Below are 24,145 nucleotides of genomic sequence, written 5' to 3' on the forward strand. Positions count from 1 at the left end.
ACTTCCTGTTTGCGTAGTCTTTCTAAGTACCAGAAAGCTCCAATAGGGGGCGAATAACACCATGGAACACAATGAAAATACATTTTAACCATTGTAAATAAAATAATCTGTTACCTTCGAACAGGATGGCAGCACACACCCAATGGTGTAATAAGGAGTAGTTAACTCACCTTCCGAGATGATATTCTGCCCATCTATCCTCTTCGCCTTGTGAAGGTCAGGTTCCTGGTGTTGGCCGGTTTCTGACTTGGGCCAATAGCTCTTCCGACAGGGGGAAGTTTTGCGTGTTGGGGTGAGGGAGGGGGTACTCCTGGTCAGGTCGGATGACTTTGTGCCAAACCCACTCAGGGTGCTCTCCCTCGATGAATCCCTCGATGACGTAACTGCTCCCTCTGGAGCTCGTGGACTTGTCGCTCTCAATCCCCCTCCAAGGTGTCTTCCTCCGTGGTCTCCAGGAACACGGAGTGCGCCAGTGCCTGGCGATTAGAGTTGTTCAGTCTCTGTGCTCGATCGGGGCCACTCCCTCAGCCCGCCTTCCTCCACAGAAGCTCGAACACGGGGCAGTTCCTCCCCAGTAGCACTGGTACCTTCATTTGGGGAACAACCCCAACGCTCAGGGTGGTCTTACCGGCAGGGGTATGGAAGCTGACTCGGGCTGTGGGGTAGCGTTTGCTGTCCCCGTGGATGCAGGCTACAGAGGTCCCTGCCTCGAGACCGGGCGGTTGGCCAGGATCTCCTCCCGTACCAGAGAAACCATGCTTCCCGAATCTAGGAAGGCCTATCCTCTGCATGGTAACGGGTAAGTCCCTCAAACACTTGTCTATGGGTTTCTAACATTTCAGCCATAGTTTGTGGGGCATAACCACCCCATTACCAGACTGAAAAGTTGGTAGAGCTGGCCTTTTGGTGACTTCAGCGTTCTTCCAGTCATGAAATCTTTGGGCCCGGTCTCTGGGATTCAGCTGATAGCTGGCCTGAATCTCCACCTAGACGTGCGTAATCCGCGGCAGCCCCTTCCTCAATGTCATAGTATGCTGCCTGGGCTTTGCCTGTGAGCAGGAGCCAGGAGGCCCGCCCAGTCTTCCTGAGGCCATCTCTCCCTCTCTGCGCCGTTCGTTCGAAGGCCAGGAGATGGGCCTTCACATAGTCGTCCTCCGTCAGACGTGAAATCAGAGCGTTGACATTGGGCATCCTACGTTCCCTGGGAGACGGCGGTCTGCTATTTTGGACCTGAGGAGGTCTAAGGTCTCCTGTTGGGTGATGGCGCAGGCCGTTGATGTAGCAATTCTTCTCTCATGCCTATCAGCGGGCGTAGCAGGCTTCCGAAAGATGAAATTTAAAAAATAAAATCAAAGCCACCGGAAAAGGGAAAGCTTGTGGTCTTGCCTCAAGATGCCCGTATTCTTCACCAGTTGTCCGAAACGCCCTAACACAGGCGGGAGGGGAGTCAAGACATGAACAGAGGCAGTGGTTGAGATTCCTTTTCTTGTGAAAGTTTACTAAACAGGTACTTTCGCCCGACAAAATAACTCCAGTACAGGGTAACGTCCAAACACCTGTGTATTTTATTTTTTTACCTTTATTTAACTCGGCAAGTCAGTTAAGAACAAATTCTTATTTTCAATGATGGCCTAGGAACAGTGGGTTAACTGCCTGTTCAGGGGCAGAACGACAGATTGGTACCTTGTCAGCTCGTGGGTTTGAACTTGCAACCTTCCGGTTACTAGTCCAAGGCTCTAACCACTAGGCCACCCTGCCGCCTGCTGCCCTGCCGTGTAACATATAAACATAAACTAAACCTTTGACCAAAAGGCAGTGGCCAAAAAGGGGAGGCAAAAAACAACTACTCCTGTCTTTAGACTATTGACTACACATAATAGTTCCAGGAGGAACACTTCTCTCTACCTAAAGCCAGCCTTGGTCAACAGAGAGACAAGGTGCCCCAGTAAACAAAGCTTTCTCTGAGATCGGAAAATCTGACGTTCTCCCAGGTCCCCGTCTCTATTCCACATTCTCCCTCAGCTCATCTCCTGGCACATCTATATAGAGGAAGACACAAAGCAATTAGTGGGCCCAGGTGTGTACTAATTGGTTTTACACTGAGTACCTATCCCCTGAGGAGGGTGCTGTCGTCTTCCTCCGGCTGGTCACTGAACTCTCACAATACATCTATTCTTTTGTTGTAGCCTGTTTTGCATGTTATGTTGGCATTAATATGTGTCACATATCAGTTTACAAACAACGTAAAAACAAATATATAGATATTTGAATGAATAAAGTCGCATACAACATGGTCTCTCTTTTGCTTTCTTGAGTAATGCAGCTCCAAAATGCAGGAGTTTCGTCGTAGATCAGTGCTTTCTGTGGTGGTGGGGCAGCCAGCGGAAAATACAGAGTGTAGGGGTCCGTAATGTTGTCTTGTTGCGCTGTAATTGGCTCAGCGTTCTGTCACTCATGGGGACACTACGTCACCACAAAATCTACAGGCAGAGCAAAAAAATTCAAGCCCCCTGGGTGATGCCATAGATCTATATTAGAAGTGCCCATCCGAGAATTAAGCAGAACACAGATCAAACCAGACCCTTTATTTGCATTATTTGGGGTTTCCTTACCCACATTACAACTGACCAAAATTAATAAGGATGTAATTGCCTTCGTCACTTTGTTTAACGAGATGATTAATTTTACTGAGATGGAAATCCTCTGCACCCCCGTCTCATGCAGTTTGGATTAAACATGTTTTGAATTGCATAAAGTTGGAAGAAATGAACACACACACTCAATGGGTCTATAGACAAATTCTGTGCAGAGACCTGTGCAGAGACCTGATATGTGTATTCACAGCATCTCGGATGTTTAGGAGGACTGTATTATCTGTGCTAGTTGACCTGTAACAACTGTCTCAAAATATATATATTTTTAGTCTTTGTTTTTTTTGTTATATTTCTGTCTCACGCTTTGTTTTGATGTATTGTTGTCTTTGTTGTGTTTTATGTTACTACCAAATAACGTACAAGTGCAATTATCTTGTAAATGCTGGCTTGAAAATCCAATAATCAAAGTTTAAAAAATATATATTAAAAAAAAGAAGTGCCCATCCAAGAACGCTCAAGGTCATTGGCCACAGACAAAAATGACATCAAATCACGTTCTATCTACAGTTGCTTTGATTGGACTTATCATGTAAATAACATACTTTCAAATTCTTACTTTCAAAATCAGTCATCATAATGAATCAAGTCAACAATTATTAAACTAGGCAAGTCAGTTAAGAACAAATGACAGCCTACCGGGGAACAGTGAACTGCCTTGTTCAGGAGTAAAACAACAGATTTTTCCCTTGTTAGCTAGGGGATTTGATCCAGCGACCTTGCGATTACTGGCCCAACACTTTAGCCAGTAGGCAACCTGCCGAATGTAGAGAAACTATAAGTAAAACGTATCAGTGCTCATCGGCCATTGGACATAAACATTACACAAGTTTGAAATAGCAAATTCAACAACGAGTGGTTTGGTAGGAATCAGTGGCTAACTGCAAGCATTGCCAAGCAACCACTAGCCTGCTATTCAGTGAAGTGGATGTGTGGTCCAAGTCTGGGTTTAAGGGTCTCTTTTCCAAGCTTTAAAGGATAAACATTCAACATTGGCCATGCTGTAAATCCAGCAGGACTTCTGCACCTTTCAAAACAACTGGAAACTCAGAATTGGAAAATCTCAGCCTTTCAGTGAGCTCAAGACAACTGGGAACTCAGAATTGGAAAATCTCAGCCTTTCAGTGAGCTCAAGACAACTGGGAACTCAGAATTGGAAAATCTCAGCCTTTCAGTGAGCTCAAGACAACTGGGAACTCAGAATTGGAAAATCTCAGCCTTTCAGTGAGCTCAAGACAACTGGGAACTCAGAATTGGAAAATCTCAGCCTTTCAGTGAGCTCAAGACAACTGGGAACTCAGAATTGGAAAATCTCAGCCTTTCAGTGAGCTCAAGACAACTGGGAACTCAGAATTGGAAAATCTCAGCCTTTCAGTGAGCTCAAGACAACTGGGAACTCAGAATTGGAAAATCTCAGCCTTTCAGTGAGCTCAAGACAACTGGGAACTCAGAATTGGAAAATCTCAGCCTTTCAGTGAGCTCAAGACAACTGGGAACTTGGGAAAATAGGAGGACATTAACTCCAAGTCAGGAACTCGGGCCTCTTTCTAAAGCTCCGACCTGAAGATCACTAACGTCATGATGCAACCTTGTTTTTTTTCTCTCGAGTTCCCAGTTGTCTTGAGAGCACCATCAATCCAGAGAATGCCAGACCTATGACAAAGTACGATGATAAAAGCACCACCTTCCTGTTCAATTGAGCACAGTGCAAGGTGAGTCCAAAAATGTCTTGCATGCTGCTGAATAAATTATGTAAAATGCCAGGGAAAAAGTATACTGTAGCTAAGAAGGTAATACAAAGTGTATATTGTGTAGTAAGCTGTTAGTAGCCCCTCATCATTTTGCCTACTGTTCTGACTTGGTGGTGCACATGTAGCCTATAGCCCGTTTTAGAGAAATGTCATCATAAAATATTGTACAGGAAGAATAGCCCATGTTCTGAATTCTGTCGCTGTACATTTCAAAAGTGCTGAAAATAGTTACATTGACTACGTCTATCCTAGCTTGCTCATTAATGTCTTAATCAAAATGACAGATTGCCTCTTATCCACTCGTCATCCCCTTATGCCATAGTTTGTACATCTCAATTGTCAGTAGAAACCACTTTTGGTTAACATAGCATATCAGCTATGCTTTTTTTTAAAGGCAGTAAATTAGGCTCAATGAACTGTTTCACGTCCAGACAAGGCTCCACTGATAGCCAGGTGTAGCAGTGGTAAGGTGTTGGGGCAGCTTTACGTAGGTCCTAACAGTTTGTGGACACCGTTTGTCACCATTCAAGTTCAGTTAATGTACTGTTTAGTATTGTGTTGAGTAGTGGCTTTGCTGCCCCACACCTGCTCGTCAAAAAATCATGGGCATCAATATGGAGTTGGTCCCCCCTTTGCTGCTATAACAGCCTCCCCTCTTCTGGGAAGGCTTTCCACTAGATGTTGGAACATTGCTGCAGGGACTGGCTTCCATTCAGCCACAAGTGCATTAGTGAGGTTAGGCAATGATGTTGGGTGATTAGGCCTGGCTTGCAGTCAGCGTTCCAATTCATCCCAAAGGTGGTCAATGGGGTTGAGGTCAGGGCTCTGTGCAGGCCAGTCAAGTTCTTCCACACTGATCTCGACAAACCATTTCTGTATGGACATCACTTTGTGCACAGGGGCATTGTCATGCTGTAACAGGAAAGGCTGTTTCCCAAACTGTTGCCACAACGTTGGAAGCACAGAATCATCTAGAATGTCATTGTATGCTGTAGTGTTCAGATTTCCCTTCACTGTTACTAAGGGGCCTAGCCCGAACCAATGGCGGTGAGCTGTACACCACTCCAACAAACATGTGGCATTTCGCATGGTGATCTTATGCTTGTGTGCTCGGCCATGGAAACCCATTTCACAAAGATCCCAACAAACAGTTCTTGTGTGGACGCTGTTTCCAGAGACAGTTTGGAACTCCGTAGTGAGTGTTGCAACCGAGGACAGATGATTTTTACGCACTACGGGATCAGATAATGGCGGTCCTGTTCTATGAGCTTGTGTGGACTACCACTTCATGGCTGAGCCGTTGTTGCGCCTAGACGTTTCCACTTCACTATAACAGCACTTACAGTTGACCCGGGGCAGCTCTAGCAGGACAGAAAGTTGATGAACTGACTTGTTGGAAAGGTGCCATCCTGTGACAGTGCCACGTTGAAAGTCACTGAGCTCTTCAGTAAGGTCATTCTATTGCCAATGTTTGTCAATGGAGATTGCATGGCTGTGTGCTCGATTGTATACACCTCTCAGTAATGGGTGTGGCTGAAATAGTCAATCCCCTAATTTGAAGAGGTGTCCACATACTTTTGTATATATAGTGTATTATAGTAAGTTCCAGACCCTTTGCAGGAATAGTGGTTTGAAGTCGAGCTTGGAGGTATTTGATGAATAGCGCAAAAATGCCATTAAAATAGCCATTTTAGATATTCATTTTAGGTTTATTTGGGTTGCATGTGACTGATCAATCAGGTGAAAGGTGAAGGTGAGAATAGAGTTAACATGAGGTTCAGAGAGTATTAATACATCACATAGAAATAATGTAAACATGTTGTTCATCCTCTTCTCCATGGTTTTATTCAGGCAGACGTTATAAAACTCTATGAAAATACCAGAATTACATTTATCAGACTCAAAACTGACATTGCTGCTGAAATGTATCCTGCAGTCAAGATTATTGTGGAAAAGTTCAGGTGTTAACTTTATCTAGCAGGTCCGGCACTGTGAAACTACTTAATGAACATGGGATGTCAGTTGATAACAAATTATATTGATCAACGGCATTGCAATATTACTTCAGTTTCTTCGAGCGACAAAAGAAAAAGACCCACTAAAATAGATAATCTGTTGCATCATTCTTACATACTTTGCTGGAACCAAATTTTGTGTTCCAACTTTGGAGAGAGAGTCCAGGACTAGTCTTAATCTAGAAGTGGGAAACCAGTCCTTAAAGAGGGCTGCCCGAACACAGATTAGGACTAGTACTGGACCAAAATACTATTTTAATTCCAAAGTGATTTTTAGTCCAGGACGAGTCTTAATGTCTGGGAAACCAACCCTTAAGGTTAAATGGCTGCAAATTCCACAGGTACGAGGAGCAAGAACTGAACAAATGAAACCACAGAGAGCGAATGGAAAACTGACCTAATCTGAGGATAAATCTATCAGACAGAACATAGCAGAAGACTGCTCTCTACTGTACATATTTTCCCCTCTGCAGAGCGGTGGCCATTCAGGGCTGCAGAGTCAATGAGCATTAGGTGCCTTTGTTGGTGTATTAAAAAGGTTCTGTGCTTCAGAGGCTTACCTCTAAGAAATGGTTCAACAACATGCTTTGGGCCTTCTATGGTTTTGGGATACCCCACCGTGACATCCCAATATGTCCTCACAATTCCGTATACAAAACAAAGCAATATAAATCTGCTCATAAGAGCACCTTGGCCTACGAGGTCTGGGAGGCTAGTAGATGGTGTCCGTCAGGTAAGCAAGTATAATCAATGTGTTTAATGATGAGGATAATAGGTACATATTGTAGTAAAACAATACAGTCTAGCGATGTGGATCCATGCTTAAAATCCTATTTGGAATCTGAAGATATATAATGCTCATCTGTTTCTCATTAAAAGCCCTATAGCTCCCTCTAAAGGACACAGTGGTACATCATATTAAGAAACAAAGGTCTTGCTGTTTAACAATCATTAGACTAACATGGCCCTTTGAGTTTAGTATTACTGTTTAAACCCCATCATGACTGAAGAGTTTAGAATAACTGTTTAACCCTACCATGTTTAAACCCTATCATGACTGAAGAGTTTAGAATAACTGTTTAACCCTATCATGTTTAAACCCCATCATGACTGAAGAGTTTAGAATAACTGTTTAACCCTATCATGTTTAAACCCCATCATGACTGAAGTGTTTAGAATAACTGTTTAACCCTATCATGTTTAACCCTATCATGACTAAAGAGTTTAGAATAACTGTTTAACCCTATCATGTTTAACCCCTATCATGACTGAAGAGTTTAGAATAACTGTTTAACCCCTATCATGACTGAAGAGTTTAGAAGAACTGTTTAACCCTACCATGTTTAACCCCTATCATGACTGAAGAGTTTAGAAGAACTGTTTAACCCTATCATGTTTAACCCTATCATGTTTAACCCCTATCATGACTGAAGAGTTTAGAAGAACTGTTTAACCCTATCATGACTGAAGAGTTTAGAAGAACTGTTTAACCCCTATCATGACTGAAGAGTTTAGAAGAACTGTTTAACCCTATCATGTTTAACCCTATCATGTTTAACCCCTATCATGACTGAAGAGTTTAGAATAACTGTTTAACCCTACCATGTTTAACCCCTATCATGTTTAACCCCTATCATGACTGAAGAGTTTAGAATAACTGTTTAACCCTACCATGTTTAAACCCTATCATGACTGAAGAGCTTAGAATAACTGTTTAACCCTACCATGTTTAACCCCTATCATGACTGAAGAGCTTAGAATAACTGTTTAACCCTACCATGTTTAAACCCTATCATGACTGAAGAGCTTAGAATAACTGTTTAACCCTATCATGTTTAACCCCTATCATGACTGAAGAGTTTAGAATAACTGTTTAACCCTACCATGTTTAACCCCTATCATGTTTAACCCCTATCATGACTGAAGAGTTTAGAATAACTGTTTAACCCTACCATGTTTAAACCCTATCATGACTGAAGAGTTTAGAATAACTGTTTAACCCTATCATGTTTAAACCCTATCATGACTGAAGAGTTTAGAATAACTGTTTAACCCTATCATGTTTAAACCCCATCATGACTGAAGAGTTTAGAATAACTGTTTAACCCTATCATGTTTAAACCCCATCATGACTGAAGTGTTTAGAATAACTGTTTAACCCTATCATGTTTAAACCCCATCATGACTGAAGTGTTTAGAATAACTGTTTAACCCTATCATGTTTAACCCTATCATGACTGAAGAGTTTAGAATAACTGTTTAACCCTATCATGTTTAACCCCTATCATGACTGAAGAGTTTAGAAGAACTGTTTAACCCTATCATGACTGAAGAGTTTAGAATAACTGTTTAACCCCTATCATGACTGAAGAGTTTAGAAGAACTGTTTAACCCTATCATGTTTAACCCTATCATGTTTAACCCCTATCATGACTGAAGAGTTTATAATAACTGTTTAACCCTACCATGTTTAACCCCTATCATGACTGAAGAGTTTAAAAGAACTGTTTAACCCTATCATGTTTAACCCTATCATGTTTAACCCCTATCATGACTGAAGAGTTTAGAAGAACTGTTTAACTCTACCATGTTTAAACCCTATCATGACTGAAGAGTTTAGAAGAACTGTTTAACCCTATCATGTTTAACCCTATCATGTTTAACCCCTATCATGACTGAAGAGTTTAGAATAACTGTTTAACCCTATCATGTTTAACCCTATCATGACTGAAGAGTTTAGAATAACTGTTTAACCCTATCATGTTTAAACCCCATCATGACTGAAGAGTTTAGAATAACTGTTTAACCCTATCATGTTTAACCCTATCATGACTGAAGAGTTTAGAATAACTGTTTAACCCTATCATGTTTAACCCTATCATGACTGAAGAGTTTAGAAGAACTGTTTAACCCTATCATGTTTAACCCTACCATGACTGAAGAGGAAGATAAAAAGTAAATAAACAACTTTGTTTAAATATACATTAAAACAAGCATGTCGACATCATGGACTCAGTCTCTGAATTTGAGAGTGGTTGTATTTACCCAACAGCATTTCTAAGACAATTATGCGTTTTCATGCACTGAGGAACTGTACATTTCCTGTTTCCTGTCCACTATTACTGTGGATGACTCTTGACTCAAAACTAGACTTACAGTAAGAACTGAAGTAACAGTTGAAGTTAACTGTATTTGAGCAGAAGTGTGTCAAGATGGACAATGATGAAAATACATATGCCAATTCAAGTTCCTTCAGGGCCAGCCCAAGAGAAGGAGCAATATATTTCCAGAGGTGGAAGAGACCCTCCAGAGCTGCTGTGGCGTGTCTGGGGCTGCTGTGTGTTCTCCTACTGGCTGGGATCATAAGCCTGTCTGTCTACCAGAGAAACCAATCGACCAGTTACAACAACCTGACTAACGAGAGAGACCAGCTACAGAAGGAGAAAGAAAACCTGAACAAGAAGATCAAAGGGAGACGCTGTCCAGAAGGCTGGAGGGAGTTTGAATTCAGCTGTTACTACATCACCAATGAGAAAAAAACCTGGACTCAGAGCAGTGAAGAATGCCAAGAGTTTGGAGCAGATCTGGTGATCATAAACAGCAAAGAGGAACAGGTATTTATCAAAGGATTGTACCAAACAAAAAATAATGTCTGGATTGGTCTTACTGACTCAGTTACTGAAGGGACCTGGAAATGGGTGGATGGTACACCACTGACCACAGCGAATTGGGGGAGAGGGCAGCCCAACGACAACAATGGAACGGACCAGGACTGTGGGGAGATCTGGAATCGTTCAGGGTTGTGGAATGATGAGAAGTGTTCCAATAAAAATAAAGGGATCTGTGAGAAATAGGATAATAGGTCCTCTCTCTGCACTGCTGTTGAAAAAGGACTATCTATGGTAAAATAGTATGCTGCATTAGACTAGGGAGAGAAAGGCACACACAAACAGACTCACGCACGCACACAAACACACACGCAGTTACCATTTCACACAACGATGTACATATCATTCGATAAATTACTTGTAAGTTTTAGTTATCCATTGATTTGAAATTACTGTAATAGTAATATTGTAAAATGTTATTGTTCATTTTGCTTCCATTATGCTGTACATAAATAAGGTATACTTTCTGCTAATTCAATAAACTTTACAAAAATAGTTTATTGTAAAGTGTTGGTCCCATGTTTCATGAGCTGAAAAAAGATTCCAGAAATTGTCCATATGCACAAAAAGCTTATTTCGCTCAAATGTTGTGCACAAATTGGTTTACATCCCTATTAGTGAGCATTTCTCCTTTGCCAAGATAATCCATCCACCTGACAGCTGTGGTATATCAAGAAGCTGCTTTAACAGCACGATCATTACACAGGTGCGCCTTGTGCTTGAGACAATAAAAGGCCACTCTAAAATGTGTAGTTTTGTCACACAATACAATGCCACAGATGTCTCAAGTTTTAAGGGAAATTGTATGCTGACTGCAGGAATGTCCAACAGCGCTGTTGCCAGATAATTTAATGTTGATTTGTCTTTCATAAGCAACCTACAATGTCGTTTTATAGAATTCAGTAGTACATCCAACCGGCCTTACAACCGCAGTCCACATGTATGGTGTTGTTTGGGCGAGCGGTTTGCTGATGTCAACGTTGTGAACAGAGTGCCCCATGGTGGCGGTGGGGGTATGGTATGGGCAGGCATAAATCAAATTTTATTGGTCACATACATATGGTTAGGAGATGTTAATGCGAGAGTAGTGAAATGCTTGTGCTTCTAGTTCCGACAGTGCAGTAATATCTAACAAGTAATCTAACAATTCCACAACTTCCTAATGCACACAAATCTGAAGGGATGGAATAAGAATATGTACATATAAATATATGGATGAGCAATGACTGAGCGGCATAGGCAAGATCCAATAGATGGTATAAAATACAGTATATACATGAGATGAGTATGTAAGATACGTTTACATTATTAAAGTGGCATTATTAAAGTGACTAGTGATCCAGTTATTAAAGTGGCCAATGATTTCGAGTCTGTGTGTAGGCAGCAGCCTCTCTGTGTCAGTGATGGCTGTGTAACAGTCTTGGTGGCCTTGAAATAGAAGCTATTTTTCTGTCTCTCGGTCCCAGCTTTGATGCAACTGTACTGACCTCGCCTTCTGGATGTAGTGGGGTGAACAGGCAGTGGCTCGGGTGGTTGTTGTTCTTGATGATCTTTAAGGCCTTCCTGTCACATCGGGTGCTGTTGGTGTCCTGGTGGGCAGGTAGTTTGCCCCCAGTGATGCATTGTGCAGACCATACCACCCTCTGCAGAGCCTTGCTGTTGAGATTGGTGCAGTTGCCATACCAGGCGTGGACACCGCCCGACAGGATGCTCTCAATTGTGGATCTGTAAAAGTTTGTGAGGTTTTTAGGTAACAAGCCAAATTTCTTCAGCTTCCTGAGGTTGAAGAGGCGCTGTTACACCTTCTTCACCACACTGTCTGTGTGGGTGGACCTTTTCAGTTTGTCAGTGATGTGTACGCCGGGGAACTTAAAACGTTCTTACCTTCTCCACTGCTGTCCTGTTGATGTGGATAGGGGGTGCTCCCTCTGCTGTTTCCTGAAGTCCACAATCATCTTCTTTGTTTTTTTTAACACTGAATGAGAGGTTGTTTTCCTGACACCACACTCCGAGTGCCCTCACCTCCTCCCTGTAGGCTGTCTCGTCATCGTTGGTAATCAAGCCCACTACTGTTGTGTCGTCTGCAAACTTGATGATTGAGTTTTAGGCGTGCATGGCCACGCAGTCATGGGTGAACAGGGAGTACAGGAGGGGGCTGAGCACCCACCCTTGTGGGGCCCCAGTGTTGAGGATCAGCAAAGTGGAGATGTTGTTTCCTACCTTCATCATCTGGGGGCGGCCCGTCAGAAAGTCCAGGACACAATTGCACACGGTGGGGTTGAGACCCAGGGCCTCAAGCTTATTGATAAGCTTGGAGGGTACTATGGTGTTGAATGCTGAGCTGTAGTCAATGAACAGCATTCTTACATAGGTATTCCTAATGTCCAGATGGGATAGGGCAGTGTGCAGTGTGATGGCGATTGCATCGTCTGTGGACGTATTGGGGCGGTATGCAAATTGAATTGGGTCTAGGGTGGCAGGTAAGGTGGAGGTGATATGATCCTTGAAGCACTTTATGATGACAGAAGTGAGTACAACGTGGCGATCGTCATTTAGTTCAGTTATCTTTGCCTTCTTGGGTACAGGGACAATGGTGGCCATCTTGAAGCATGTGGGGACAGCAGACTGGGATAGGGAGAGATTGAATATGTCCGTAAACACACCAGCTGGCTAGTCTGTGCATGCTCTGAGGACGCGGCTAGGGATGCCGTCTGGGCCGGCAGCCTTGCAAGGGATTACACGTTTAAATGTCTTACTCACGTCGGAGAAGGAGAGCGGGAGCCCGCAGTCCTTGGTAGCGGGCTGCGTCTGTGGCACTGTATTATCCTCAAAGCAGGCAAAGAAGGTGTTTAGTTTGTCCGGAAGCAAGACATTGATGTCCGTGACGTGGCTGGTTTTCTTTTTGTAGTCCGTGATTGCCTGTAGGCCCTGCCACATACGTCTCGTATCTGAGCCGTTGTATTGTGACTCCACTTTGTCCCGATACCGACATTTTGCTTATTTGATTACCTTGTGGAGGGAATAACTACTGTTTGTATTTGGTCATATTCCCAGTCATCTTTCTATGGTTAAATGCGGTGTTTTGCGCAAATGCCGCCATCTATCCATGGTTTCTGGTTAGGGTAGGTTAATAGTCACATTATCGCCAATGCACTTCCCTATAAACTCACTCACCAAATCATTGTATAATTCGATGTTATTCTCTGAGGCTGCCCGGAACATTTCCCAGTCCGCGTGTTCAAAACAATCTTGAAGCCGATTCGTCAAACCAGAGTTGAATAGTTCTTGTCACGGGCACATCCTGTTTGAGTTTCTGCCTATAGGACAGTAGTAGCAAAATGGAGTCGTGGTCAGATTCACTGAAGGGAGGGCGGGGGAGGGCCTTGTATGCATCACGGAAGAGTAGCAGTGATCCAGTGTATTGCCAGCATGAGTGCTACAATCAATATGCTGGTAGAATTTAGGTAGCCTTGTTCTCAAATTTCCACAGCTACAGTAAATGCAGCCTCAGTATATATGGCATCCAGTTTGCATTGAGTCCAGTGAAGTTCCTTGAGGGCAGTCGTGGTATTGGCTTGAGGGTGGGATATACACGGCTGTGATAATCACCAACGAGAATTCTCTTGGGAGATAATATGGTCGTCAGTTGATTGTGGGGAATTCTAGGTCAGGTGAACAAAAGGACTTGAGTTCCTGTATGTTGTTACGATTACACCATGAGTCGTTAATCATGAAGCATACACCCCTGTCATTCTTCCCAGAGAGTTGTTTATTTCTGTGGCCGCGACGCATGAAGAATCCGGCAGTGTAGCCTAGTGGTTAGAGCATTGGACTCTTAACCGAAAGGTTGCAAGTTCAAATCCCCGAGCTGACAAGGTACAAAATCTGTTGTTCTGCCCCTGAACAGGCAGTTAACCCACTGTTCCTAGGCCGTCATTGAAAATAAGAATTTGTTCTTAACTGACTTGCCTAGTAAAATAAAGGTTAAAAAAAAAATCCCAGTGGCGGTACCGACTCCGACAACATATCCCGAGAGAGCCATGTTTCCGTGAAACAGAGAATTTTACAATCTCTGATGTCTCTCTGGAAAGCAATCCTTGCCCTAATTATGTCTACCTTGTTGTCTAGAGACTGAACATTGGCAAGTAATATAATCGCAAGCGGTGGGTGGTGTGCACGCCTATAAAGTCAGACCAGGAGGCTGCTCCATCTACCTCTTCTGTGGCGACGTTGTTTTGGGTCGGCCTCTGGGATTAGATCCATTGTCCTGGAAGGTCATATTCCTGGTCGAAATGTTGGTAAGTTGACATCACTCTGATATCTTGGCTGTATGTATTAACATTTTCTGGGCTAACAATGTAAGAAATAATCGGCGCCATCAGTCGGCGCCAACTTGTTAATGCTACGAACAACAAACACAATTGCATTTTATCGATGGCAATTTGAATGCACAGAGACACCATGATGGGATCCTGAGGCCCATTGTCGTGCCATTCATCTGCCTCCATCACCTCATGTTTCAGCATGATAATGCATGGCCCAATGTCGCAAGGATCTGTACACAATTCCTGGAAGCTAAAAATGTCTCAGTTCTTCCATGGCCTGCATACTCAGACATGTTACCCATTGAGGATACTCTGGATCGTTGTGTACAACAGCGTGTTCCGGTTCCCTCCAATAACCAGCAACACAATCAGCAACACCATAACGTAACATAATGTGGAAAAAGTCAAGGGGTCTGAATACTTTTTGTAGACACTGTATGCAAAGGAGATGTCACGCTGCATGAGGCAAATGGTGGTCACACCAGATACTGACTGGTTTTCTGATCCACCTTTTTTTTAAGGTATTTTTGTTCAGTATAGAACATGGAAAGTAAATGTTTTCTTATGACCATTTTAATAGAGTTTAAAAAAAATGCAATGCAAAGTTAACAAAAAAACATAATAAAAACAAGATAAAAGCTGTATGGTAATTCCTGAACGTGACAGAGGTGTAGACTCCTGAAGGAATTTGGTTTAAGGAAGATTAAGGAAGGTTTCGTTAGAAAGACCAGACATTCTCTCACTTTTAGAATCAATCACATTTTTTTATTTTTTGGTCGTCAAAACTATGGTTGATTTCAATAGCTATACAGCAAGCTTTTGAAATATTAAAGATATGAAATATATTGATCAAAGGTTATTGTGTGATTGTCATGTTCAACCATGAGTCATCATATGTGGACCATTGTCATTTTCATAGTGCTTCTGATCTTTGACACACCACCAAAGCACTGGGTGGCCATAGAAAAATGACACTGTATCACAACAAGGGTCCTTTCTATGTGAATTATAGTGTTTTAGTTGTAGTAGGGTTTTAGTCAGTGAATACCTCCTTCCAGTACTGCTCCACAGTGAAATTCCTGTTCCTCTCAGCCAAGTGACGCAATGCCCTAGCCTCTTTCTTGGACTGCTCGTAACTGGCCGTCCAAATTCCTCGCAAAGATGTCCGCTTTCTAGGGCCTGAAGCAAAGTCAAATATCCTCGGAAGTGGACACTTTAGGTGGTTTCCCTCTGCTTGCCAGGTTTTAGGAACAAGGCCCTGTTTGGGAAGCAGAAATGTTACTATATTGGCACACTAGAAAAACACAATACTGGTGCAGGTCTATTTCATACCAGCTTGAATATTATTATTATTAACACAATATTGTGTTACAGTCTTGTAATGTTTATAATTTAAAGCCGAATGTATTTTTTATTGTGTGTATGGACCATGGGATAACTAGCTGTCATGATGGAGTCAGCTAATGGTGATCCAAATTAAGAATCTGTATAATCAACAATTTACAGTCAAACTAATCATATTGTCAAAACCATTGACACACCAAGTAAATTGTAGTCAAAAGGAATTAGCAACCTTATCATTAGATGTCACAAATAAAACAGTTCAGTTCTTGTTACCTTTTTCTGTCTGTCGATGTTCTCCCACACCCTGCTGCACACCATGCACTCAAACACATCTATGTAGTTCTCCTGTGTCAGATCCTGGACTCCCCATGGGCGTTCCTTCATCTCCTTTACCAATTCCAGGTTGGAGACTTCACGCTTCAACTTCCACTCCAGATAAGTGGCATACTCCTTGTCGTCCTCATCTAGTCTCTTCAGATACAGAGCCAGTTTTTCAGGGGGCTCGTCTGGGTCGACTACAACCGCACTACTGTTGCTCGGCAGCCATTGCCGAACATTGGGAGCACCATAATACACAGGAACCACCCCAAGCTTGAGAGGCCTCCATAGTTTCTCGGTGATGTAGTCGTCACAGACGGCGTTCTCAAAGGCCAGAATGAATTTGTACTGGGCCAGGATCTGGTAGAAGGCCTGCTCCTCCATGGCAATCGAGTCCCTCAGATGGGAAGGCAGGTCTTTGTTGTGGAGGCATTGTCCATAGGAATCAACCCTGATGTGCTTCATTAACTCACTCACATAGGCATCCCGGTCCGACGGAGGGTCGCAGTCTGACTGGACGTACACCACCGGGGCTAGTGTTTTCCTCAGCTCGTTCTTCTGGTTGAGGGACACCAGGTAGGTTTGGGAGGTCAGGACCTCCAGGTTCTCCAGGTACTGGGAGGTGAGGGGCAGCTGGGAGTGCTGGCTGAAGGTGGCCGTGTGGTTAAAGAGGGTGATGACGGGCTCGTGGAAGAGCTTGTAGTTGTTTTTGGGCGACTCCTCGTGAAACAAGGCCCACTGGTGGTGCTCTCTCCTCGGCAGAGGAAGACTCTCGATGTTGAAATCGGTGCCTTGTTTGATTCAAGAAGGTTGGAAAGGGGAGACATTAGTATAGAGTTTATATGTCTTGAATGTGAAAGGTCAGCACATCGAATGCAATGCTGACCATTTTGCTTATTACATAGGTAATAGGTAGAGTAGATTAACATAAAATATGTTTTATATTCTTCCTTGTCTAAGATGACAGACATATTACTCTGGGATCTGAACAATGATGAAGTAACAGTTGTCTGTCTTTCTGCCTTGCAGTGTTTATAATAGGAGATGCCAGGTATTTTGTTGTCATCAGAAATGTACAAATCAATGTGTCTCGGATATCTTCTTAAATTGGGTGCACTTCTGTCCTCTTCTAGGCTGTCGATATATATAGGAAATCCTAAATGAGAAGGTTATTATCAAATCAAATTCTATTCGTCACAGACCTTACCGTGAAATGCTTACTTACAAGCCCTTAACCAATAATACAGTTCACGAAATAGAGTAAAAAAATATTTAGTAGTAGTAGTTGAATGTGCTGACATCAACCCATGGAGGTCTGGATTTGGAGTCAAAATTAAAGTGGAAAACCACACTACAGGCTGATCCAACTTTGATGTAATGTCCTTAAAACAAGTCAAAATGAGGCTCAGTAGTGTGTGTGGCCTCCACGTGCCTGTATGACCGCCCTACAACGCCTGGGCATGCTCCTGATGAGGTGGCGGATGGTCTCCTGAGGAATCTCCTCCCAGACCTGGACTAAAGCATCCGCCAACTCCTGGACAGTCTGTGGTGCAACGTGGCGTTGCTGGATGGAGCGAGACATGATGTCCCAGGATGTGCTCAATTGGATTCAGGTCTGGGGAACGGGCGGGCCAGTCCATAGCATCAAAGCCTTCCTCTTGCAGGAACTGCTGACACACTCCAGCCACATGAGGTCTAGCATTGTCTTGCATTAGGAGGAACCCAGGGCCAACCGCCAAACCGGTCATGCAGGAGGATGTTGCAGGCAGCAGAACGTTCTCCACGGCGTCTCCAGACTGTCACATCTGTCACATGTGTTCAGTGTGAACCTGCTTTCATCTGTGAAGAGCACAGGGCGCCAGTGGTGAATTTGCCAATCTTGGTGTTCTCTGGCAAATGCCAAACGTCCTGCACGGTGTTGGGCTGTAAGCACAACCCCCACCTGTGGACGTCGGGCCCTCATACCACCCTCATGGAATCTGTTTCTGACCGTTTGAGCAGACACATGCACATTTGTGGCCTGCTGGAGGTCATTTTGCAGGGCTCTGGCAGTGCTCCTCCTGCTCCTCCTTGCACAAAGGCGGAGGTAGCGGTCCTGCTGCTGGGTTGTTGCCCTCCTACGGCCTCCTCCACGTCTCCTGATGTACTGGCCAGTCTCCTGGTAACGCCTCCATGCTCTAGACACTACGCTGACAGACACAGCAAACCTTCTTGCCACAGCTCGCATTGATGTCCCATCCTGGATTAGCTGCACTACCTGAGCCACTTGTAATGGGTTGTAGACTCCGTCTCATGCTACCACTAGAGTGAAAGCACCGCCAGCATTCAAAAGTGACCAAAACATCAGCCAGAAGTGTGATTGACTTGGAGTTACATTGTGTTGTTTAAGTGTTCCCTTTATTTTTTTGAGCAGTGTATATAGGAAATCCTCAATGAGAAGGTTAATATTACTCTAATAAGATAAATATAGGGAATCCTCAATGAGAAGGTTAAAATTACAGTAATAATTAGATATATATAGGAAATCCTCAATGAGAAGGTTAATATTACAGTAATAATAAGATATACACAACCATTCAAAAGTTTTGGGTCACTTGTTTTGAAAGAAAAGTAACTTTTTTGTCCATTAAAATAACATCAAATTCATCAGAAATACAGTGTAGACATTGTTAATGTTGTAAATGACTATTGCAGCTGGAATATCTACATAGGCCCATTATCAGCAACCATCACTCCTGTGTTCCAATGGCACGTTGTGTTAGCTATTCAAAGTTTATAATTTTGCAGTTATGTTAGCACAGCTGAAAACTGTTGTTCTGATTAAAGAAGCAATAAAACTGGCCTTCTTTAGACTAGTTGAGTATCTGGTGCATCAACATCTGTGGGTTCGTTTAAAGGCTCAAAATGGCCAGAAACAAAGAACTTTCTTCTGAAACTCGTCAGTCTATTCTTGTTCTGAGAAATGAATGCTATGCCATGCGAGAAATTGCCAAGAAACTGAAGATCTGGTACAACGCTGTGTACCACTCCCTTCACAGAACAGCGCAAACTGGCCCTAACCAGAATAGAAAGAGGAGGAGTGGGAGGCCCAGTAGTCCAACTGAGTAAGAGGACAAGTACATTAGAATGTCTAGTTTGAGAAACTAGCTGCCCGCAAAACACCAGTCTCAAGGTCAACAGTGAATAAGCGACTCCAGGAAGCTGGCCTTGTAGGCAGTGAATGAATGAAGTGTGTGTTTTGTCATATATATATATATCCCAGGCCCTGGGATAAAAAGGCCTTTTGAGTGTTGGTAGGCTGTCATTGTAAATAAGAATTTGTTCTTAACTGACTTGCCTAGTCAATAAATAAAGGTTAAATATTTTAGTTTTTAAATAAAATTCCCCAGAGACCAAGCCCAAATCTCCGTAATTTGCGTGAAGATGGAAATACAGAGGGGGAGGTCTGGGTGTGAAAACTTGTTGGCGAGTCAATTATCAACCAACGTACAATCATTGGAAAACAAACTGGATGATCTACGATTAAGACTAAGGGGATATTAAAACTGTAATACCTTATGTTTCACAGAGACTTGGCTGAACGACGATGTGGATAATACAGAGCTGTCTGGCTTCTCCGTGTTTCGGCAGGACAGAGCAGCTACGTCTGATAAGATGTGTCTATTTGTCAACAACAGCTTGTGCGCGATGTCTAACATTAAGGAAGTCTCAAGGTACTAGTCGCCTGAGGTAGAGTACCTCATGATAAGCTGTAGACCACAATATCTATATTATTCATAGCCATCTATTTACCACCACAAACCGATGCTGGCGCTAAGACCACACTCAATGAGCAGTATAAGGCCATAAGTAAACAATAGAATGCACATCCAGAGGCAACACTCATAGTGGCCGTGGACTTTAATGCAGGCAAACAAATCAGTTTTACCTCATTTCTACCAGCATGTCACATGTGTCACATGAGGAAAAAAATTACTCTAGACCACCTTTACTCCACACACAGAGACACATACCTCTTCCCCATACTGTTTATATTTATTTACTTTTCTGCTCTTTTGCACACCAATATCTCTACCTGTTAATGACCATCTGATCATTTATCACTCCAGTGTTAATCTGCAAAATTTTAATTATTCGCCTACCTCCTCATGCCTTTTGCACACAATGTATATAGACTCTCTTTTTTTTCTTTTTTTCTACTGTGTTATTGACTTGTTAATAGTTTACTCCATGTGTAACTCTGTGTTGTCTGTTCACACTGCTATGCTTTATCTTGGCCAGGTCGCAGTTGCAAATGAGAACTTGTTCTCAACTAGCCGACCAACTGGCAAGTGCCTTCACTGACATTTTCAACTTCTCCCTGTTTCAAACAGACCACCCTAGTTCCTGTGCCCAAAAAAGCGAAGGTAACCTGCCTAAATGATTATGTCGGTAGCCATGAAGTGCTTTGAAAGGCTGGTCATGGCTCACATCCATCATGCCAGAAACCCTAGACGCACTCCAATTCGCATACCGCCCCAACAGATACACAGATGACCCAATCTCAATTACACTCCACACTGCCTTTTCCCACCTGGACAAAAGAAACACTTATGTGAGTATACTGTTCATTGACTACAGCTCAGCATTCAACACCATTGTGCCCACCAAGATCATCACTAAGCTAAGGACTCTGGGACTAAACACCTCCCTCTGCAACTGGATCCTGGACTTCCTGATGGGCCACCCCTAGGTGGTAAGGGTAAACAACAACACATCTGCCATGCTGATCCTCAACACTTGGGCACCTCAGGGGTGCGTGCTTAGTCCCCTCCTGTACTCCCTGTTCACCCATGACTGCGTGGCCAAGCACGACTCCAACACCAGTTCGCTGATGACACAAAAGTGGTAGGCCTGATCACCGACAACGATGAGACCGCCTATAGGTGACAGTGTGGTGCCAGGACACCAACCTCTCAATGTGAGCAAGACAAAGGAGCTGATCGTGGACTATTGGAAAAGGAGGGCCGAACATCGACAGGACTGAAGTGAAGCGGGTCGAGAGTTTCAAGTTCCTTGGTGTCCACATCACCAAAAAACGATCATGGTCAAAACATACCAAGACAGTTGTGAAGAGGCCACGACAATACCTTTTCCCCCTCAGGAGACTGAAAAGATTTGGGATGGGTCCCCAGATCCTCAAAAAGTTGCACCATTGAGAGCAGGTATGGCAACTGCTGAACAACTAAACTAATCAAATGGCGCAACAGAGGGTAGTGCGTACGGCCCAGTACATTTTTTTTTTTAATTTGACGTTTATTTAACTAGGCAAGTCAGTTAAGAACAAATTGTTATTTTCAATGACGGGCTAGGAACAGTAGGTTAACTGCTTGTTCAGGGGCAGAACGACAGATTTGTACCTTGTCAGCTCAGGGGTTTGAACTTGCAACCTTCCGGTTACTAGTCCAACGCTCTAACCACTAGGCTACCCTGTCACCCCACATCACTGGGGCCAAGCTTCCTGACATCCAGGACCTATATACTAGGCGGTGTCAGAGGAAGGCCTACATTTTTTTCCAAAACTCCATTCACCCAAGTCATAGACTGTTCTCTCTGCTGCCGCACGGCAAATGGTACCAGAGTGCCAAGTCTTGGACCAAAATGCTCCTAAACAGCTTCTATCCCCAAGCCATAAGACTGCTGAACAACTATACTAATCAAATGGCCACTGGGACTATTTACATTGACCCCCCTTTGTTTTGACACTGCTGCTACTCGCTGTTTATTATCTATGCATAGTCACGTTACAAATTACCTCGACCAACTTGTACCCCTGCATATTGACTCAGTACCGGTACACCTGTATAGAGCCTTGTTACTGTTATGTAAATGTATTGTGTTACTTTTTGATTGATGAGATATTTTTTTACTTTATTTTATTTAGTAAATATTTTATTATTATTTATTATATATTTAATATTTTTAAGTCTATTTCTTGAACTGCATTGTTGGTTAAGGGCTTATAAGTAAGCATTTCACAGTAAGGTCTACACCTGTTGTATTCGAATCATGTGACAAATAACATTTTATTTGATAAGTTCATTGGAGTTAACTGTAAGAACCAAATGTGATTCTGAACATACATTAAATTGCATTGCAATTGCCATCAGGAGTTTTTAAAGCTATACACATAAGGCAGGCCTACAGGATATGCAAATATTATCTATCACCAATCACTGTTTCACAATTAGGTGCTCTAGGGTAAACTATTTACTTGGAACCAGTTGAACCAACAGAGTTACTTACAGCTGCAATACCAGGGCCTTCTCTTCAGCTTGAACCTACACAACAATGGCTCCCTCTAGTGTACATTTGATTATGTTTACTCAAATCAAAAAACCCGGTTCCATCCTGACTGTCAAGTATGACATCAATTGAAGAATCAGAGGATGCTAATGGTATAACAAACCATCCATGTATATGATTACACCACAAGAAAGATGGCCTAATCAGTTTTCACTTGACTGTAACAATGTACTACATCTTGTCCTCCTTCAAGCCTCTTGTCAACTAGGCTAAGTATCATGAAAACAAACAATTAATCTATATCAAACACCATACCAAGTTAAGATAATGATTTACACTGAACTTCAGGAACTATACAGGCCCATACATTGTACATTTTCTAATTTTCAGATGTTCCTATAGTTTCAACAAATTAATAAAAAATAAAAGTCTCACCATAGAAAAGGAATGCCTGTGTAGATGGGTGAGAGTAGAGGGTCCTGTTGATGGTGAAGAAGCACTTGTTTGTCCCACACTCTCCTAGTCGGCCAATCTCTCCTGTTAGTGGGGACCACCATACAATGTAAGGGTACTGGCCCTCTGGTCCCCCAGGGGACGTTCTCTCACTGGCCAACAGTCCGCTGCCATGTAAACGATGTCTCCAGTCTGACTCGTGTAGGTCCCTTGGAGGGAGGATGTGTACTGTCCTTTCAAACTGACCAAGCTCCACCACCACCTATGCAAAGACAGAAAATATATATAGTATATTTTGGGAAATGTAGACCACCTTTTTGACACCACACTGTTTAGGAAGTATATGGATTTTGAACGATTCCGGTTGTGGTCATTTTCATGAAGATGTGCAATGCATGCAATAGCATGCACCTCAGCATAAACACACACATGCAGCCTGACAGTAAAACCCCACAAAAGTATGATGCTAATACATACAATAATGCATGTATAGCTAAATTAATGAGTTTAAAAATACCAATAGACATCTAATTCCATGCATTCTGGAATATACCAGTTACTGGTATGGGATTGAGATGGTTAACCAGGTGGGAAAAGATAAGGAAATACCAGAGGTGAAAGAGATTCTAGTTTTCATCCCAGTATTAGTCAGATAGACCAAACAGACCTAGGAACAGAGATTGGGGATGGAATATATTGCGTTTCTGCCTGCAAACAAAATATATTAATCAACACAACTCTCTATATGCAAATGTGTGCGTGCAAAGCGGCGTTTGTTATTATATATAGTGGCACGTTCTTGAAGACACAATGTAAGCACTCCTCGAGCTCTGGAGAAAAATGGATACATTTCACAACGGTGGAAACCATTGGCGTGAAAAGGTCACTACTGTCGTGTACAACTGACAGTGTTTCTGTTCGACCTCGATACTTTTCGTTCATGTCACTGTAACGATAAATACCTGCAGAGTAATCAGAAGGAAAAGTACAGCTGATAGGCAGAGGAAGAAAACAAAAAGTTTCCTCAAAGAAACTATTGAAAGTCTTGCCATCTTTCAACTATTGAGCATCACGGAGGGAAAAACTACTTGCTAAAACTCATATTCAAATGTCCCCCTGTTCAGTGGCGTTTCTAAAAATTATGTTAAATTGTTTAATTGTATTGTTAATAGTGAATAGCTTGTTTTGAAGTAGCGGAGATGCACGCGGCCATTTTCCATATTTGTGTTGACAATGAGGGGATTCGATTATCTGGCCTAGGTTATCAACGGTTTGTAAAACGATAGCATTCGTTTTGGAACCGGTCTGCCTCCTGGGTGTGAGCCAGGTGCCCAG

At 42.8% G+C, this 24,145-nt stretch overlaps 2 protein-coding genes across 2 annotated transcripts; one reads left to right on the forward strand and one right to left on the reverse strand.

The window, feature by feature from the left end:
• The first annotated feature begins 9,614 nt into the window (after positions 1 to 9,614).
• On the forward strand, positions 9,615 to 10,378 carry LOC135516927 (CD209 antigen-like protein A). The gene has a single exon (XM_064940996.1). The coding sequence runs from the start codon at positions 9,630 to 9,632 to the stop codon at positions 10,269 to 10,271; it is 642 nt and encodes a 213-aa protein (XP_064797068.1). The 5' UTR covers positions 9,615 to 9,629; the 3' UTR covers positions 10,272 to 10,378.
• A 4,775-nt stretch (positions 10,379 to 15,153) lies between these two features.
• fut10 (fucosyltransferase 10) lies at positions 15,154 to 24,039 on the reverse strand. Its single transcript, XM_064943472.1, has 4 exons — positions 23,773 to 24,039; positions 22,793 to 23,072; positions 16,028 to 16,863; positions 15,154 to 15,668 (listed from the first exon to the last, which is right to left on the reverse strand). Exons 1-4 carry the CDS (start codon positions 23,860 to 23,862, stop codon positions 15,444 to 15,446), a joined length of 1,431 nt encoding a protein of 476 aa, XP_064799544.1. The 5' UTR covers positions 23,863 to 24,039; the 3' UTR covers positions 15,154 to 15,443.
• Between the last annotated feature and the right edge of the window lie 106 nt (positions 24,040 to 24,145).

This window comes from Oncorhynchus masou, chromosome 28, assembly GCF_036934945.1.
Source record: "Oncorhynchus masou masou isolate Uvic2021 chromosome 28, UVic_Omas_1.1, whole genome shotgun sequence".
Lineage (NCBI taxonomy): Eukaryota > Metazoa > Chordata > Actinopteri > Salmoniformes > Salmonidae > Oncorhynchus > Oncorhynchus masou.

What these genes read in the sequence shown, in the direction of transcription:
- LOC135516927 (XM_064940996.1), top strand. Translation starts at nt 9,630, where the DNA reads ATGGACAATGATGAAAATACATATGCCAATTCAAGTTCCTTCAGGGCC.
- fut10 (XM_064943472.1), bottom strand. Translation starts at nt 23,862, where the DNA reads ATGGCAAGACTTTCAATAGTTTCTTTGAGGAAACTTTTTGTTTTCTTC. An exon ending in TCCTTCTGATTACTCTGCAG is followed by an intron (nt 23,073 to 23,772) that starts GTATTTATCGTT and finishes GTCTTTGCATAG; the next exon opens with GTGGTGGTGGAGCTTGGTCA. An exon ending in ACATCGACAGACAGAAAAAG is followed by an intron (nt 15,669 to 16,027) that starts GTAACAAGAACT and finishes CTTCCCAAACAG; the next exon opens with GGCCTTGTTCCTAAAACCTG.